Genomic DNA, 19341 nt, shown 5'->3' on the forward strand with positions numbered 1-19341 from the left:
AGCTGTTTGAAACCATTTGTGGCTATTCCCCCACAAAGGAGGCTGTCAGGAGGTGATAAGAAATGGGTATTAGTGAGGCTTCACTTTCTTTGAAACACTTGCACAGCAAGCACCAGCCGGCTCTGATATTTTCCCTACTGTTTATCTGTAAAATAGAAAATATGTTCTGGGCCACTCAATCAGTATTGAGTTCTTCAGCTACAGCTGATATATTTTGGAACACGTAGGAAAGAGAAGAGAGGAATTTACCTGTGTATGAAGGAGTTAGCTTCTGAACGGCAGCATTCCCTTAGACCTTGTGACTGTTGGAGAGCTGCACTGCATTTCCCATCCTGCAATTCTAAGTGCTTTTGTGCTTCCTTACAGATATAGCAATAATAGCTCTAGCTCACTGTCAAGTATCATATATACTGCAGAAAAGGGAGACTATAAACAGGAGGGAAATCAACTTTTTAAGTGAGTAGATAGTGATAGGACAAGGGGAAATGGTTTTAAACTAAAGGAGGGGATTTTTAGATTAGACGTCAGAGGGAGGTTTTTCACAAAGGGTGGTGAGGTGCTGGCAGAGCTGCCCATAGAAGCTGTGGTGCCCATCCCTGAAGGCACTCAAGGCCAGGTTGGATGGGGCCCTGGGCAGCTGAGCTGGTGGGTGGTAGCCCTGCCCACAGCATGGAGTTAGAACTAGATAATTTTTGAGGTCTCTTCTATTCCAAGCCATTCTATGATTCTATAAATACTTTTGTAGGAATGGCAGTGTGATCAAGCTGTATTATTCACAAACAAGTAAATGCTGCTTCTGTGCATATATGTCCATGTACATACATATAGGTGATAACAGCAGTAATGCACGCTATTTATTTCCATGGAAATTACAACAAAGAGGTCAGTAAGACTACTCGATAGAGCAAATTGTCAGCTACAAAACACTGTTTTTCAATACAGTCACCAATATTAGTTATGCACTTTCACCAGCAATGAACAAGAGTGTTCATGTCACTCTTGTAAAAATCTGCAACAGCAGAGGTGACCTTCTGCTTCACAGATGCTATGACAGCTGAGGGCTGTGTCTTCAACCTTTTCTTTGATGGAGAATTCACATGTCATTCCACTGACTGTTGTTTTGATTCCTGCTTTATAGTGGTGACACCATATCTCATCATAGTTAATGATGTGGTCCAGGAAACTTTCACCTTCAGCCTTATATTGGTTCAAAAGGTCCTAATAAACTTTCATATGGTGTTCCTTCTATTCTTGTGCGCACATTAATGGGACCTGCCTGGCACACTGCTACATTCCAATGTTGCCACCATCATTCCTGATACTGAAGCTGATATTCAGCTCCACACACAGTTTTCCTGGTCATAATCTGCCAATTGGTGTGGATGAGCTGATCAAGATATTGTTCATTTTGTGCTATGACAGCTGTGCATTGTTGTCCGAAATGTGGCTTGTCTTTCACAGTACTGTCACCACTGCTGAAACACACTGTGCTCACATCCACTGTTTCATCTCTATAGATGTTCAGCAAGCATCAATGAATGTCAATGGATGCCATTTCTTTTCACATGGAGGAATGCAGTGACACAGTTTTGCTCCATACACACTTCTAAGTCAGATGCCATTCATTCAGACCGCCCCTCTGCTGCCGTTTGTCACGCAGCAACAAAATATAAAAGAATCTTGATGGGAAGGTTTAACCTCTACTACCATCCCACCAACATCTGCCTCTGACATTGTGGGCCAATGTCATGAAATAGGAGGCATTACTTTCAAAGCAGTCCTTGTATATGAGAGATTTATGACCACTGTGATGGTTTTACCCACCTTATTTGTTACACAGAAGGTTTTCTGTATAATTTGGGTGTGAGGACTATGACCTGAGTGCTCCTGGCTTTTCTGGTTCTAGTCTGGTTTTAACTTAAGTGGGGCCTCTCTTAGAACTGTAGAATCATTAAGGCTGGAAAAGACCTTTAAGATCATCTAGTTCAACTGTCCACCTATCACCAATACTGGCCATTAACCCATGTCCCTAAGTACTATTTCTGCCCTTTCCTTTATCACCTCCAGGGACAGTGACTCCACCACTCCTCTGCGCAGCCTGTTCCAATGCCTCACCACTCATTCCAAGAAGGAATTTTTCCTAACATCCAACCTGAACCTCCTCTGATGCAACTTAAGGCCATTACTTCTCATCCTATCGCTGTTACCTGGAAGAAGAGGCTGATCTCCACCTCACCACAGCATCCTATCAGAGGGTTGCAGAGAGCACTTACAAAGACAAAAATCAGTCATGAAACTATTCAAGAAACAATGCTCTATCAAGTCAAAATAGCCCTGTAAGAGAGAACTTACTTAGCTCTGGATGTTCTCCACAGTAAATGGATCAAATTTGGTTTTGGATGAGAAATGGCAAGTGAAAGAAGCAGAAACATTATTTTCCTGTCAAGACAGTCATAATGCTACTAACTGTTAAATCAGGACAGCAGGAAACAACTAAGCATTGGTCTCTACTGCAGCCCTAGCCATCAGGAAAGGCACGAGTAGTTTGCTTGGTTAAGGAGCAATACCACAAGGGGATTTTTATGCTGATGTAAACTTGGAAAAAAAAGAGAACGTTAAATAGCATTAGAAATAGGCAATATGTGGTCCAGAACTATTCTCAGTTTCTCACTGAGTATAAACAGTACTTTTATTTTAATAATTTTCTTCCTTACAAAGAGTGGCCTTCTACTTCAGCCTACAGAAAGTTTGATAATGAACCAAACTTTATGTCATCAAAATGGGACAAGGCACTGGATTCAGACTTGGGAAATCTAGGTTTAATTCCTAGCTCAGCCACAGATTTCCTGTGTGGCAATGGGAAAGGAGAGTATTCCATCATGTGCCTTTACTTCCCTATCTGTGCATCTTTCAATTCTTTTTTTTTTTAAATACAGATAAGACCTTTTTTTGTTTGTTTGTTTGTTTTTCTGTTTTTTTAAGTGGGGAAACTGAAATGTTTTGCTGCTATCAGGAATGATTACTGTATCAGTGTGCATGCATGCTTTACACATGTCCTTACACATAAAGCTGGAATCTGGACATGCTGTGATCACCTTCCTGGCACGTGTCCCATAGAAAGCAACTGGGGAGTATGGGGCAGACAGCAGTGGTAGCTGCTATCACTTAGGTGTTGGTAAAAATGCCACACATAATCTGTGAAATGTCCCACAGAATTGTACGCAAGTTTTTTATCATCCCTCCAAGTAAACTTCACATCCATAAAATGCTGGAGATCAAGTGCTTGGAGCCCTCAGCCAGCTCTCCCTTATCTTGGATTATCCAGGTCAAAAAGGAGACTTTTTCTTCCACAGGCTATTGACACAAGAGCAAGAAAGGAACTGTAAGTTTCCTCAGCCAGCCTGTTCCCATGCTACCACTCTGTCTAGAGAGAGAGAAGTAAAAGTCACAAAGGTAACTACGTCAAGAAAAAAAGCAGTGTAAGCTGTTTAAAATATCCAAAACATTTTAAAAATTCCTGCTACACTGCCATCAACATGGCAGAAACTATGAGTGGCCTGAAAAAGGAAACAAAAGAGGGGCTAAGCTTGTACCTTTATTGGGAGGACATGACTAAATACTGAAAACTGTGTCATCTCTAGGTCAGAACTGTAGAGCTTCTCATGTATGTTCAGTCATGAGCAGTGAAATCTCTACAAAACCAAATTACTGGAGTATTTTAGTGATTCAAAAGACCTTCAGAAGTATCTCAGCAAAAAGAAAAGCCTGGACAATGGCACAGATTTGAACTCTTGCAAGTTAAGACAGCTTGAGCTGAAGATATACTGAAGATTCACCACCCTCTGCCCATCCTCAAAGAATCAGCCTCACTCTCCTGTCACATCAGTGTTTGACTGTAGTTCCACCTAGTTGCATTGGCACAGCCCTGGACTCTTGCCTATACAAATCAGATATAGTGATGGAAATCTGGCCTCCCATAAGCGTTTGTGATCTTTTTAGACTATCAGTTTTGGCATTTTCCTGCCCTCTCAGCATTTATGGAATATCTGAAAGTGTCTAGCAGGCAAAATTTTGTCAAACTTCCTCTCCACTCTTGGTCTCATGTCCTAGGCAGTGTAAGTACCCTTGGAGGACTCTTTCTGTCTCTTTTTAAAACATGCTCAGTTTCTGCTTCACTTTCCAAATATTGCAAAAAAGCACCCATCTTTACCAAACTGAAAGGATTCTAACAGTGTGTTACAAGTTTTCTGCGCTCACCTGTGACTTTCAAGCGGTGACACTTATTGGCCAGTGATAGAGCCTGTGAGGATGTTAAATAGGGATGATTTTTAGACAGGCAAAACTCTAAAGTTCTAATGCTGCATCTAAATATATGTAGGTATATGAGTCTGTTTTTGTGTTCAAGGGAACAACACTGAACTCAAGATCTGAGAACCAGTAAGTCACAAAATCATACTCTTACTTTACACAGAAATTGATCATATTGAAAGGACTACTCACACGGTGACTAATTTCTCCATAAACCAGTGTCTCTAAGTTCATTCCCATGTTCAGTGTCAATAAAATATAAATCATAGGCTGCTTAGGCACATGTAAGGTCGCCTGTTGTGGTACTACAATTAGGAAACCTCCACCTATCCCATGAACTGCCATATTGGAACCACTTGTTGCTACCAAGATGGAGAGTACATCAGTACTATTCAGTCCAGGATTAATACTGCACCTAAGTATCATGCTAACGCCCAAACTGTGTGGCTGAATTAAGAATAAGACAAATGGAAAAGGTGAGAACCTTCCCTCCTAAAATGTAAAGCAACTTTATAGAAAGCTGTTATTTCTCATTATCTAACATAAACTTTGATATCTGAGCCATGTTTGCTCTGCTCTGTGAAGTACAGTGTGAGGTCTGGAAATCAAACTAAACCTTGCAAATTCCACCATCTGTGAAGACGTGTAATCTGAAAATACAACTTGCTCTAGTGGATCATATGGGCTAATCCAGGCCACTGCTAGGCAAGTGTCAGACTTTGCCTTTAGAATTCTGTCCATTAACTGGTAAGATGGTCAGAAAAGAGATAAAAATATCTGACAGACCAGCGATTCTTTGTTCATTTGGAAGAGAGCATCTCAAGGAAAGAAGTTACTGCCTTACCCCATACAAAAAACTGAAGTTGTAATGGCTGAGTACTTCTGAGTTTCTAAGATGCTCAAAGCCATGTTTTTCCAGTATCCTAGTGGCAGGCTGTGGATTCCCAGAAATTGTCAGACATCAGGATTGTTACTTCTCTCATCAGTGCTAAGAGCTCTCCTGGACACTAGGACAAAGTTTGGCTAATCCAGGACCTCAAATTCCTTTTACTGAAAGGCACTGTTGCAGTGAAAGGCTGTGGGCTCACACCTTCAGGGTAACGTGCATCTCAAGTGTTTGTACAAGAGAACGTTGAAAGTTTCATTTTCTGTTGTTGTTTTTTTATCGGATGAATGTGCAGTGTCTGTTAGCAGTGCAGGACAGTGGCATGCTGAGACTAACCTTCCCAGCAAGTCTTGTGAAATTTGTTTCTGCTGATGCAAATGTGCTATTTGCTAGAGCTCCACATTGCTATCTGATCAACTCATCCTAGGCCTGCACATGAAAAACACAACCCACAGCCTAGAATGTGGGGATCACTGTGTTCTCAGGAAGTATGCAAGTAATATAACTATCTTTGCTCGCTCTCACTGAAGGTAAAAAAGAATGGTGGAAAAAAAAACCTTTGTACAGCATACACCAGTCCTCAAACAGGAAGGCTGGAGACTGCATTTTGCTCAACAAGCCTTGCCTTTGTAAGGGTCATACATTGCACCTAACTGTAGCTCCTCAAGAAGAGAATAAGAAGATTCCCAATGTATCAACCACTGTTGCTTTCTGCAACAGAGGTACAGAAGGGTGCATTACTATGTCTGTTTCAGTTGTTCTTTTAATTATGCCTTTGTACTCATTTGCTCAATTAGCTACTGAAAGACATCTACAAGTTAGGCATGCAACAGCTTCTAGAGGAAAGCTGTATCTCAAGCAAGAGATAAAAGATATCAGCTTTTTCCATGTGATAATTTCAACATATTATTAACCTATCCCTATGTTCTGAGGACCAGACTTCTCCCAAAACGTCACTGTACAATTCTACATATAGAATAGGACCATAGAAGAATCATTTGAAGAAACCATTTCATAAACCTAGTCCTCAGTCTCCATTACAGAATTTGTCTGGCTAACACTGTAGGAAATAAATTGAATAAAATATCTGAATGAATGAATGAGCGGCACTTAAACTAGTGCACAGCAAAGGTAACTGGACAATCTCTGTTCACACCAGGAGAGCTCACAGGGCTTGAGTCCATGATCACAGTGTTGCCGGGGACAGGGATTAATTTGCCTTTTCCTCAGAGAGGAAGCCCAAGAGACTACTTGGCCTCTTTTCAGAAAAGAGGAGATCTCCCTCTATGTAGGGGAGCATTACCTACAGGAAACTCTCTCCCAGGCCTATGGAGCCTTTGGAGCACCTGCTCCCTGCCATCCTCACTGGGCTAGGCGGTGCTGTGCACAAGCTCTGCTGGGCACCACCTCTATGGAATGGAATGGAATGAAGCACGGGTCTGCCTCTCCTTTACACAGCACTTCCTTTCTTCTTTAACTTCTTGGTGGCCCTGGTAGAATTATGACTTCCACCTCTATAGCACAGAGGCTCTTAGGGTCTACAGAGACTGCAAAAGCCACAATGGGTACAAATGTATCTTCCTCAGCTACTGCCCACTTCCCAAATGGAATGTACACTTAGACTTCTTATAGGGATACAGACATGTTAGCAGGAACTAACATTTTCCCCTTTTAGGTTTGAAAAAATGTTTTTGTTACATGCATTTATTTTGCGGACTGCATGTCTGTAGGCTCTTTCTGTGTTAAAAGAACTCAAAGCTCAGCTTTCAAGAGAAACGCTTTTCTGTGTACCTGTGCCCTCTTTGAGTCTTTTACCCACACATGTACACACAGAGAAATTCAGTTTTGCAAGCGTATGATTTTATGTGTGCAGACCTACATTATCGCATTGCATGTACATGTGTGTTTGCATATGTGCTTGCACACATAAAAAGGAGAAAGTTTTCCTTTGGCTGGAAAACGCACAGTTGTTTCAAACTTCAATGGGAGCACTGGAGAGAAGCAATGGGTTACAAAAAGTTGTAGGAATAAAAAATATTTTTGCATTGGCTCTTTAACTCAAAGGGCTATATTGAGTATTGTATAAATCAGTCTCTTTCACAGCCCAAAGGAGAAGAGCTTATTAGCAGTGGTTACAGTATGCAGCAAATGTACAGACTCATTAATGTGTAATTACAGAACAAACAATATGAAACTTCTCAAGACTGTTTTGCAGGGAGAAAAAAAATCCACTTAACACCACAATAAGCCCATGATAGGATACCAATTTTACTAGGATCTGCTAGCAATGTAGTGGTAAGATTAGACAAATGTGTTGCTACCAGAGGTAATGTCTCATTACCATTATTCATTCCCTGTCTTTTATACGTGTTAGGCTCCAAGGCCACTGAAGTCTTCTGCTAGCACATTATCATTTCTCATTTTTATTTCTACTTGCCATTATGTGGACAAATGGGCAGGAAAAGACTAGTTCCTATTTGACTTCTAGATAAATTGCTGTAGGTCCACACCTGCAGTACACAGAGTCCCACAGCCCACTGGCCCACAAGGCTCCCCTGCCTCCCCTCCAGCTTTCAGCAATGTGAAGTGTTGGTTAGAAAAGCATTTGGATTCTGGAAGGAAAACTGAGTAACCGTGATGCAAAAATGAAGGTGCCTCTGTGGTAAAATCATGTTGATTTTGAAGGGATATTCTCAGCTCCTTGCTCATGGCTCCAGCCATGCACAGAGCTTTGCATTTCCATACCGGCAGGGCAAGGAGTGGGAAGCAGAGGGACTAGCCGGGTGGTTTGCTCAGAAGAAATAGTGAAATTAACAGCCTGTATTGTGAATACAGACAGCTGGGGGTTGGAGTTGGAAGCAATCTTGAATAATTCAACACTTTCTATATAGGTGTTTCTTTCTGTATGTGACTCTTGGCACAAAAAGCAAGCAGTGGGTCTCAGTCCAACTCACTGACCTCACAAGAAGGCACATGAATTTACTGTGGTGAATTCTTGATGCACGTGTGTTCTCCCCAAAAAGAAACTTTCATACGGAAAGAACTGGAAAGATAGCTCCAAAACATAGATGTGGTGCATGGGGCAGAAATAGCAGAGTTCTCTGACCAGCAGAAGCCATTTCAGTGCTAGTGAAACCATCCCACTTCATCACCAACCACGGCCACCACTTCCGAGCATTGCAACACATATTCACAACAGGAAAAAAATAGGCCCAATATCTCAGTCCATGTAATTGTGAGGTTCACAGTGCTATGAATGCGAAAGGACTGATCTCCCTCAAAAAAGAAAAAACAACAAAAAAAACCAACAAAAAACACAAAAACACTTTAAGCCATCATTATAAATCACAATCTCAGTTTAGAGAAAAACATAACACTAAAACCACCAAAGATTTGGGAAGTTCAAATCCATGGTGAGGATGTTGGCCGATCACAGCTTCTTACCAATACAGGATGCTTTTAAATGATGAAATATGGAGAATGAATATTTCCCCTTCTATTAATTGCAACACAGCTGAAAGAGTCAGCCACTTTAGCTAAAACCCGCCTTTCCATTGCACTACACATTTCTGTTGCATTACTTAATCAGCAGGGAGGGTAAAATCATGTGCAGATACTCTGTTATACGAAGGAATTACCAATTCCTCATTTTATTTTATTTTTTCATTTTTAAGAGCAGGGATCAGTAAGAAGGCATGTTCTTGTGTTGTTCTATAAAACAATCCACAAGTTACTGACAACTCTGGCAAGAGCTACTTCTTCAGAAATAACATTTCCATGGTGAAAGCAAATGGTTTATGTGGAAGTTCTCCTTACTCTGCAGTACACTGACTACTGGATCTCTTTTTTCTTTTTTCCTTTTAAATCAGACCCTCATCTGGCTTGGAAGTGTGCAAGTCAATTCATTCTTCTACATTTCTCCACCTTTGCTCTATTTACCACACTTCCCAAGCTGGATACTTTCAGACTATCTCTGGGGGAGGAGAAACAGGGAAATTGATGGTGAAAACCAAAGAGCAAAACATGGACCTTAACTTTTATTTCTGGAACAACCCTGTTTTGGTTTTCAATTTTGAGTAATTTTGTGCTGTCTCTGCTTTTACTAATTCTCTACAGATCTTCAATGGGATTCTTAATTCCATTTTTATTCACAAATTTTTGAATTTTACCTTAAAATTTGTAAAAAACAACGAAAGAGAAATAGATCCCAGATGGATTACTTTCTTAGGTACATGCTTCTTGCATGTGCACCTTTACAATGCAGAATTCACCTATTTGGGAGGGTGGGAGCAGCAGAAAATGTCTCACACTGCATGCTGCAGGGCTGCTTTTGGGCTGCTGCTGGGCTGGCTCACTTACTAAGAGAAGCAGTTTGATGAGGCAGAATAATTCCCAATTATCTGCCTCTTGAGGCCAAAGGCCTGGGGTCCCAGTTGCTTCACGTTCACTTGTTAACAACTTGTTATGGTCACACTTCTTCAACATAAATGGCACACTGAGAGTGAGCTTCGGCATTCCTAGCAACCACACATGTGGCAATGTTTTCTCCTGGAGATACCATCTTGTAAGGGCTACACACTTGAAAACTTGCCCAGTGAGCACAATAAGAATGGTTCAAGGATGAACCTCTGCCCTATTCTGATAAGGGATGGCTTTAGGATTACAGCTCTAAAAATGAGCTTACTCCACAAAAGTACTTGTTCTACACTGGGGAAACCCGTGGTAACATGGCAATGCTGCATATCTTTACTGGCGAGAAATTAAGCCACAGTACCACTGCATTTGCACATTTTGCAATGGAACAGAGCCTGGGGAACTGGAGATGAAGTTTCAGCGACATGAGGAGTGTGTGAACAAAATCAAAATGGTTTCTCTGTGGAGACAGGTGGCCCTCAATGCTACACCTCAGCCCAGCCATTAATCTTTACACTCAGAGCATACTCCTGAAGAGCGCTCAGGTTGAACATGAAGTTGCTCAAAGCAAAAAGCAAGCCTTCAACAAACAGCAGATAGTGGTGTTGCAAGGTCTGTCCAAACACTTGGTACGGTGTCATTCCCCTAAAATAGCCTGAGGGTTGGCATGGTGCATTTAAAGAAGTCCTCCCCAGCGTAAAACATTGTCCCAATTCCAGCCAAAGCTCTGAGTTTTTTGAATTCTGCTGCAGCCATGGCTGAGATCCTGCTAGATAATTTTAACTCCTGAGCTAGAAAGGGGCTTATCTCTGAGGCACATCTCTTCTGTTCAGATAAATACAACTTCCTCTTAACTGCAGATTAGATCAGCAGGCCCAGTATCCGTACTTAAAAGCCACACAGCTAAACATTCTGCATGTCTCCAGTTCAAACACTTGCTGCTTTCTCAACCGCAAAGAAATAAAACTTGCAGAGCTTTCCCTGTCTTTGGCACTGATGTACCTCCCCGAAATTACAGCAGCACCCAGTAGGCACTGTTGGAATTGGCTGCAGCGTAACAAATTAAACAGCTCTGGAGAAATAAGGAAAAATATATTAATAGCTTCATAATCCACTGCAACATTATGTTGCTACACAGTGGCAACAGAAGCCATACTTCTACCAAATGGATGAGGAGTAGAAAAACTCCTTGCAAAAAAAAAAAACAAACAAAAAAACCAGAAATTTTTAGAAGCAAATCTGTTCTTGGTAGGAAGTGTTGATCTGCCTGGAGGTAGAAGGCCCTACAGAGGGATCTGGATAGGCTGGATACTGGGCTTAGGCCAATGGGATGAAGTTCAATTTCACTCTTTTCCAACCTGAGCAATTCTATAGGACCAAGTGCCAGGTTCTGCACTTAGGCCACAACATCCCCAGGCAACAGTACAGGCTTGGGGCAGAGTGGTTGGAAGACTGCATGGAAGAAATGGAGCTGACAGTGTTGGTCAGTGCTCATCTAAACACGTTTATATTTAAGTTATTATATAGAGCAGAGCTTGGCTCTGTCAGCATGGCTTTTCAATGGCCCCCATGTGTCCCACATTATGCATATGTCCCACTCTTGCATATTTCTTCACAGTACGTGCAGCAAAGCACATCTTTGTAGACTGGCACATACTTTATATCACACAGAAAATACAGAAGGGCATTCATGAAATTTGCTTTGTGCCTTCTCCCACTACACCACGCTATCCTCCTCTATACAAACTTCCAGAAGAGATCTGCATGAAAAATAAACCTGACAAAAATATCCCTCACTCAAAACCAGGTAACCCACGACAGGATCTTAGAGCACAGAATACCCAGTTCATAGTAGAGACTGACACTTTGGAGCTAGAAATGGGAGCTTCAGACCAAATGAGAAGGGAGATTCCTAACTTCTCTATTTCTAAAAGTTCCTAAAATACTTCAGTTACAAGTATTTCAATTCCTTCAGTAATCTCCTCAGTCAGACTGAGGAGACTTTTTCATTGTGGAGAGTGGAGTACTCTAAATACTGTTCTTAATGCTCCCCAAAATATCCTGAAGACAGTTTTCACTCCATCTCAGGGCTGGTAGAACTACATTAGGTGAGGATTTATCAGCAGTTATTTAAAAAGGCTAATAAGCTCCTACAGACTTTCATACCTTTGAGCAACAAAGATGTACGTCCAGAATCTGAGCAAGCAAAGCACATTACACAGCTCTCCAGGTTCTGTTAGTTCTCTGAATAATTATATGTCCATGCACATACATGTCACACAGGTATTTTATTGCTTCTACACAACATATTACCCTCACAGCCAGCGAGCTCCCACAGGAAGGTGCCCAAAGCCTCTTTGCTCTGGCAGTCTTTTCCTCAGCCCATTTCCCTACCCTTCCAAAGCTCAAGGAGAACTTCAAGGTGGACCTCTCTCAAACAAGGGGACCAATTTTGCAAGCTGGGGTGGGGCACTTCCCCTTTTGGCTTTTCTCCTTTCCCCCCTCTGTCTTCAGCCTTTCCACACTTTTACTCTGCCTCCGCCCAGCTCTGTATAGGTTGCAGTATGTTGATGTAATGGCAAACTGTTGTGGTTGGTCTGGTGGCCCTTTGAAGTGCTTGTGTCCTTGCTCTCGAATGCTTGAGTTCCTTTTAAGGAAGTAAAGCAGTTCAGAGCAAGGACACTTGTCTGCACCAGTAACTAGCTGCTGGTACAGGCTCTCACATGTAAATGCCCATGGCAAGAGGGAAAACCTCAAGATGTCACAACAATGCCATGTTCCCAATGATGCTTGCTCTAGAGGAGTATGTGTCAGAAGGCTCTTCCCTTTGAACTTTTCTCACCTTGCTAGTGTTCTGGATTTTAAAGAAATAGTTTCTAATTATACATTAATCATCTCTGTCCTGCGCTGATGTCCAGGACTACCTTGGCTTGTAACATTGGGTACCTCTGTCAGTTATCCAACAGTTTCAAGCCCATTTTGTGAGATGAACCGTCCCCACTACCTCCTCTCAAAAAGAAGACTATCTATCTGTGCATTCCAGGTCTATGCTGTAATCTGTGACTAAGATATGATCACTTTTTCTACTAGAAACCCATGAGTTATACATTGGAATTCCAAATGGTCATCTTCAACATCACGCAGATGCCAGAGCAGAAATGTTGATGTCCTAAGCCCACAGCTACTTTCTAAGTCCACTGAAACAGTGAGATAGCTTTTTCTCATTTATCCATCAATGGTTAGATATGGTATGAGCAGTTATGGACAAACAGGTTACCTTCTCAGACAAGGATTACTACTGCAACAGGTAGCTCTTTATGCATTAAATAGGGTCTGAGTAATAGCTCGCTGACTTAGCTTCCCACACATGGCTTGAATTAGGATACAGTCCCCAAGCAGAAATAGTCCTAAATTGAAACCATTTACCACACACAGGATGTTCAATACTGATTATCCACAAAAGATGCACGCAACATTTAACCTGAAACTTGAACAGAGGCAGTAGAAATCATCAGAAGATATTTCACATCAGCTTCTGCATTACAGGCTAAAATAGGAAATACAGCTGCTCATTTAAAATAACCTACAAAGAAATAATGGAATAGAATTTCAGTTGGATGTTTATTTCTAAATAGCTCAGAAGTTCAGAAGGTATTAAGGAGCATCAAAGATCAACATAGATGGTAAAAAAGAGTATTTTTATGTGTGTATTCCTCAAAAATCTAACTGTTGCATTTCTGAAAGTATTACTGTGTTTTCTAGAACAACTGAATCTACACTTCAGTGTAGAGCACGTGGCCCTGTAGTGTCCAGATAAACACAGAATCACAGAATGATAAGTCTGAGAAGGAAACCTAGGGTGAAGAAGACGGCAAGAAAGAATGAAAATTTAGTGGACAGAGCAGCAGAAATAAAATTTGCAAGAGGAAGCTGCTCAACACACAACAGTATTCTGGGATTTACAACATTAAAAAGATAGCAAACTCATGAAGAAAATGAAGAGAGGTAGCAGTGACCTGAATACTTTTTCTTTAATAGGCTTCTGCTTTGTTGTGCTTCATAGGGGTATTACTAAAAGCTGCTGATGACTTGGTTCCACAAACGATCTTGTCAAGCCCATTTATCATTTGTTTACTGGTCAGAAGCAATCCACATCTTGAGCTCAACTGCATCACAACTCAAAACATACATTTAATGAACATCTAAACATCTAAACATAAATTAAACTGGTGTCCTCTCTGGTCATTTAAATTGAGACTAACAAAAACTGAAGGTTCCCCACAAAAAACTGGCAGGTAAATTCAGTATTTTAATTTATGAAATCTACTACGCCTTCACTCAAAGGGGAAAGATGTTTTGGATAGTTCTCTTTATCAGGTCTACAGCACCAAAAGTTCAATTGTTAAGTCTAGAGCTGGAAGAAGAAAGAAAGGAGCTGAAGTCTGTCTTTCTTTAAAAAGAAACAGACAAACAAAATAACACTTTTATTTCCACTAATCTTTGACCTTTAAACCACTAAATTGATGGAAAAAAATAATTAAGCTTTTGACACTAAGGTTAAAGTTTTTATGAAGATTTACTTCAAATCTGGGTAAGCAAAAAGTCATTTGAACATATCTTATATGTTGATTAAAGTTAACAACAGATTTCTCACCTAATTTTAATAAGATGAGGCAGTTACTCTTCACATTTAAGAAAACTGCAATTTCCAGTGTTATGTCTACAGCACTACATGTACAAAAAGTGCTCCAGATCCTAGTGGTCCTATTTTATAAAGACTGGATTCAAATGAACATTTCTCGGTGCATATAGTTAGAGGAGCTTGTCTTTTAGGGCGCTGCAGAACAAATGGAATGTATTCAAATCATACGTTGAAATACAACATGCACAGGGGACTCCCTTTTCAAGACAGAAGCATATGGGACATTAGAAATTGCATACAAAGAAAAACTGTTGTTGTCTGCCCATATCTGCCACTGTGCAGTGCCTGTTGGTTATCATAGGCCACAGCCTATCTTCCAGCTGTAAGATCTCTGTAGTATCAGTGTGTGTCCTCTTCCTAGATACCACTCTTCAAACTACATTTTCAGAAATTTATTTTCTATCTAAGTTTTGTGATAAATGGAGAGGAGAAACAGAACCTAGGACTTAGAGATGGCAACAATGGATGGAACACAAAGCCTGCCTGCACTGCTGTACCACTGCCAGCATAGAAAGATATTTCCCTGATACATGGGATCATACAGGTCAAACGCCCTTCTCAAAGCACTGCTTTTTCCCTAATAAACTGATTTGACAGTGATCCAAAATGTGCATAGAAATCATAAAGATCACAATATATTTGCTGAACATGTTCAGATCTATTTTAAGTAAGAGAACATATTTTTTTCTGTATACCCTTTTCAAAAAGTCATATTAGAACTAGACAATAGAGCAGAAGAGGTGAAAGTATACATAGCTTTACAGAAAAGACAAACATGACAAGTGTTGGAGTTGAAACTTACAGTTAGGATTATTCATAAAACAGAATGCTATGAATGTTTGTGCTTTCTGTTGACTGTATCAGTATCTCACTACAGGATGTACCCTTCTAAACCAAAGAGCTGGAGAAAATGTTTGTTAAAGAAATGTTGAAGGACAAGGAAAATCTTTCTTATTGCTGAGTGTGTGTAGTAAAGCAAATAAGAGTGAGAGATTGAACTTATTTTAGGACGCCAAATATAAAATGCTCTCCTTCATTTATAGAATCATAGAATTATAGAATTGTTTATTACAGTAACTTTTAGTATGTGCTTATAATGATATATACATGAACAACTGGAAGAAAAAAATGTAAACTTCAGCGTTGCTGATTATCTGTATTTGTGATGTGAAGTATGCTCAGTGCAACCAAAATCCCGTGTTTATTCAGTTGTGGACAAGGGAGTTTTAAAAATATTGCTATTTTTTTATCGAGGCTGGGTTATTTTGTAGGGTTAGCTACTGTGTAGTCACTGTACTGGGTACTCATCAACTCACTGAACTAAGTTGATTGACAAGCAAAATAGGGAGGATTTTGTCAAAAGAGCTACAGACTGAGGAAAAAAATAACTAGTTAAGTGATTTTTAAAATAGTTTGTTCATTGGCATGTCCCTATCGATGTAGGAGATGATCTTTACACTCACATTTTTAGAAAAAGAGGATCAAGAGATAAACTAAAATTACAGAAATTGCTGCATTATCTACCAGTTAGTGCTGGAGTTTGGAAGCAGGCTCTATTCTAAGATGCTGTACTACCCTGACTTGGTTATACTGCCTTTACAGCCTCCCCATCCACCTACCATCCTTTATTGTATTTCCTTAGACAATAAACATGTAAAGGCATTTGCAATCTTTCTGCAAGCAGTCTTCTACCATGAACTTCATTCTTACAACAGAAATGTAAAAATGATGAGCAGTATTTTTACTTGCAGATAAACAAAGGCATTTTAATAGACACTTCTGTCTTGTAGTACTTTTTGTTGCACAGGGTATTGATCAAAGCATTCCAGCATTCTGGGAGTCAGACCTGAATTCATACAATTTTTCCCTGGAATTGTGTATTTCATTCACTTCCCTTCAACCTTTCCTAGGGGGAACACTATGCAGTCAGTTATGCTTTAGAAAAAAGATAAATTGGAGTTTTCCTTAACTTCTCTGCAGATGAAAAGGCTTGCTGTCCTTCAAAATGCTCTCCCCAAAGAGAAGGTTGCACGAAAAACACAAACACTTGAGTAATCATTTGATAGACTGGATGAAAAGGCATAGGACCTGTTTGTATACCCACATACTTTAAAGTTGTTTAACACTAATTTGAGTAATACTTCTGAGAGTGAACTTATTCATCTTACCCAAGATTCTCTCATTCTTAACGCTCTGCTGTCCTCCAGTAGTAGTAGAAAGGTCCTCTGGTACAGGCATAGGTTCATCTGCATCATCTGGGACATCACTGATGGGAGGACTTTCCTTTCCTAGTAGTGAAGAAAGCATTGGTGAATCATCAAGTAGCCTCATTCTCAAATAAGACCGTAAGAGGAACCACAAACCAAATAAAACTGAACAAAAAAATAGTCAATCAATTACACTACCAAAAGCATGCTGTCTTTGGGACCAAAGCTAACTGCAGCTGTGAAAAGAAAGTGTGGCCAGGATTTCTTCAAGCTTACTGATAACTGGATACACGGTCACAGGTTTTTTTTGTTGTTTTTTTTTTGTTTGATTGGTTGGTTGGTTTTGGTTTTGTTTTTTTTTTTTTTGGATGCTTTTTGGCTGCTCTGGTCATCTGGTTCAGTTAAGCCAACACAGACTGACAGAATATAAAGGGTATCAAATGGTCATTGTTTCTGCAAAAGCTTCTAGAGTGCACCTCCATTTTGGCTTCAACAACATGGTCTAACAAGTCTAACCCACCAGGACTCTTGGACACCTAACAGTACTACCCAAAGAATGAAATTTTACCTTTGGCTAAAAATTCAATTAAAACTTCATCAAGCTTCACTAATACCCACAGATCAGGCTTTGGCTGTCCTTCTGCCTACAAATAATCAAGTGCCTACAGCTGCTGGGACCTCCCCAAACACATACAGTTAGCAGTGGTCAGCCAAAACATAACTTCAAGGGTTTTTTGATCTCATGTTTGTAAATAGGAAACAAACCTCTGTGTCTTTCACATACTAAGTATTGCAGAAGAAATCAGTTTGATTGATACTTAACTTTCTCTGATGGCTGTAAGCCTTCTGTGAAGATCACCTCTAGTTATTTGAAAATAGGGTAACAGTGAGGGAAAATCACTGCTAAGGTGCACAAATATAGGTTTAAATGAATTTATTAAGTGAATAACTGCATTTCTTAATGATGTGCCTATCAGAATGTGGAACAGTCACTGAGAGGAGATGGTGAGCGCAGTGCTAGGTGGAACCAACTGATGCTGTCCATCCAGAGGACTTGAGGACCACCACGGATCAGTCACACATAGGCAGAGGGATGAGCTGAGTGACTTAATAAGGCTCCCTCCATCTCCAGCTGTATTCTTCAAGGGACAGAATAATGCCCATTGAAAATGAGTGCAGCAGTGATCGTGGATTGTGTAAATGAAAAAGAAGGAATGGGAATTTCACAACAAAGGAAAATAAATTTCATCTCTATGAGATTAAGGAATTTTAAGGAACTTCCAGCAGCTTTACTGATGCAGGTCCCATGCCTTTCAAACTGAGGTATATTTTATAGATAGGAGGAGAGACAGCAGAAATATTCTGGGCTTTTCAGCTCTCTCCCCAGTAAAAATAAATAAATAATCAATCAAACAAAAATCCAGAATGCTAATCTGAGAGTAAGAGGCAGTCTGATCAGAATCAGCTCTCTTGGCACTACACCCAGTTTAAGGAAAAATGTTAAATAATAATAGTCAAAAACCATCTGTAACTTCCAAAGTGCAAAGCATGCTCCCAGTTACACAAATGAAAATTGACACTTTGACTTAGCTTAGTTTCAGAAGAACACACTACCTAAAAATCTTAAGACTCTAATGGCTACCAACACATATATACAGTATCAGAGATATCAGATTACGAACAGAAAACAAAACCAAAACAATATTAATATGTAGTTGAGCATCCTAATAAGAAAGCGAAGGAGAATGTTTTGAAGACAAGTCTGTTGGAAAATGAACCTTCTTTTAAATTAGTACTTTTATAGTTTATGGTAACAAATTACATTTACTAAACAAACATGAACCTTCCATTTGTTACCCAGATAGCATCAATCAGCCTCACAGACCTGGTAGGACAGGTCTTCTTTCTTCAGAAGAAACTGCAGCTAAGAAAACTTAGCAAACTTGGCTTTAGTGACTCATCTCCCATCATTTGACTACTTCATGCTACATACGATATAGAAATCCATGCATGCAAAACGGCAGGGTAAAAGCATTTGATTTAAAATAGATACTTTTGTTGAAGTCTGCATTTTAGATTCTAGAGCATGATATTCATATTTCATGCCTTAACTACATCTAAATTGTTAAACCATGATAGGTTCACTTCTGCATGGTAATCTGATAGATATGCAATCTCACTAACATCCTTTTGCCAATGAATTTAGAAATGGAAAGGGGGCAAGGAAAAGGAGGAAAAGTTTCCCATTTACTTTCTAACAAGCATGTACGGAATAACAACCGGCCAAAGGGACAGAGCTAAAAAAATACAAAAAAGCTAGTAGCAAATAGTGGGAGAAATCATTCAAATGTCACATAATAGATCAAAATTTTTTTCCATAGATATATTTTTGCTCAAAGGTAATAAGTGAATCATAAACTAATCTCCGGTGATGTTTTGTAGTTGTTTATTGTTGTTGTTGTTTGTCTGTTTATTATTAATATTACCTTTAAAAAGAGCCATGTGAGGAAAATGTAAAAGACAGAGAAGGTATAGGGCTGAAGTTCTGTTTCTGGGTCTGCTACTGATTGACAGTGCCCTTAGCTAAGTCACAAATGCAAGCAGCTTCATAAGCAGCCCATGTGACACGTTGCCCCAATTCATGCTGAAGCTCTGAAAGACAGATTCCAAACACTGCCATCCCTGTATGAAAATTTTCACAGTATGGCCTAGCCTATCTGTGGTGCCTCGTAACATATCTACTCAGCTCCTCTGTACTTCAGTTTCCTCATCTGTGCCGTGTGCACCTAGTAGAGACACGAGGAAAGGGAACAAAGTGTCCAAGC

General features: G+C 40.0%; 1 protein-coding gene across 9 annotated transcripts in view; it reads right to left on the reverse strand.

Moving 5' to 3' along the window:
* Positions 1 to 19341, reverse strand: part of IKZF1 (IKAROS family zinc finger 1) — a 67863-nt gene that overhangs the window by 31740 nt on the left and 16782 nt on the right. For all 9 annotated transcript variants that reach the window (XM_015854350.2, XM_015854349.2, XM_015854347.2 and 6 more), the window contains exon 3: positions 16478 to 16597. In XM_015854350.2, the coding sequence (XP_015709836.1) occupies positions 16478 to 16597 (120 nt within the window). The remainder of the gene's footprint in view (positions 1 to 16477; positions 16598 to 19341) is intronic.

This window comes from Coturnix japonica, chromosome 2, assembly GCF_001577835.2.
Source record: "Coturnix japonica isolate 7356 chromosome 2, Coturnix japonica 2.1, whole genome shotgun sequence".
Taxonomy (NCBI): Eukaryota; Metazoa; Chordata; class Aves; order Galliformes; family Phasianidae; genus Coturnix; species Coturnix japonica.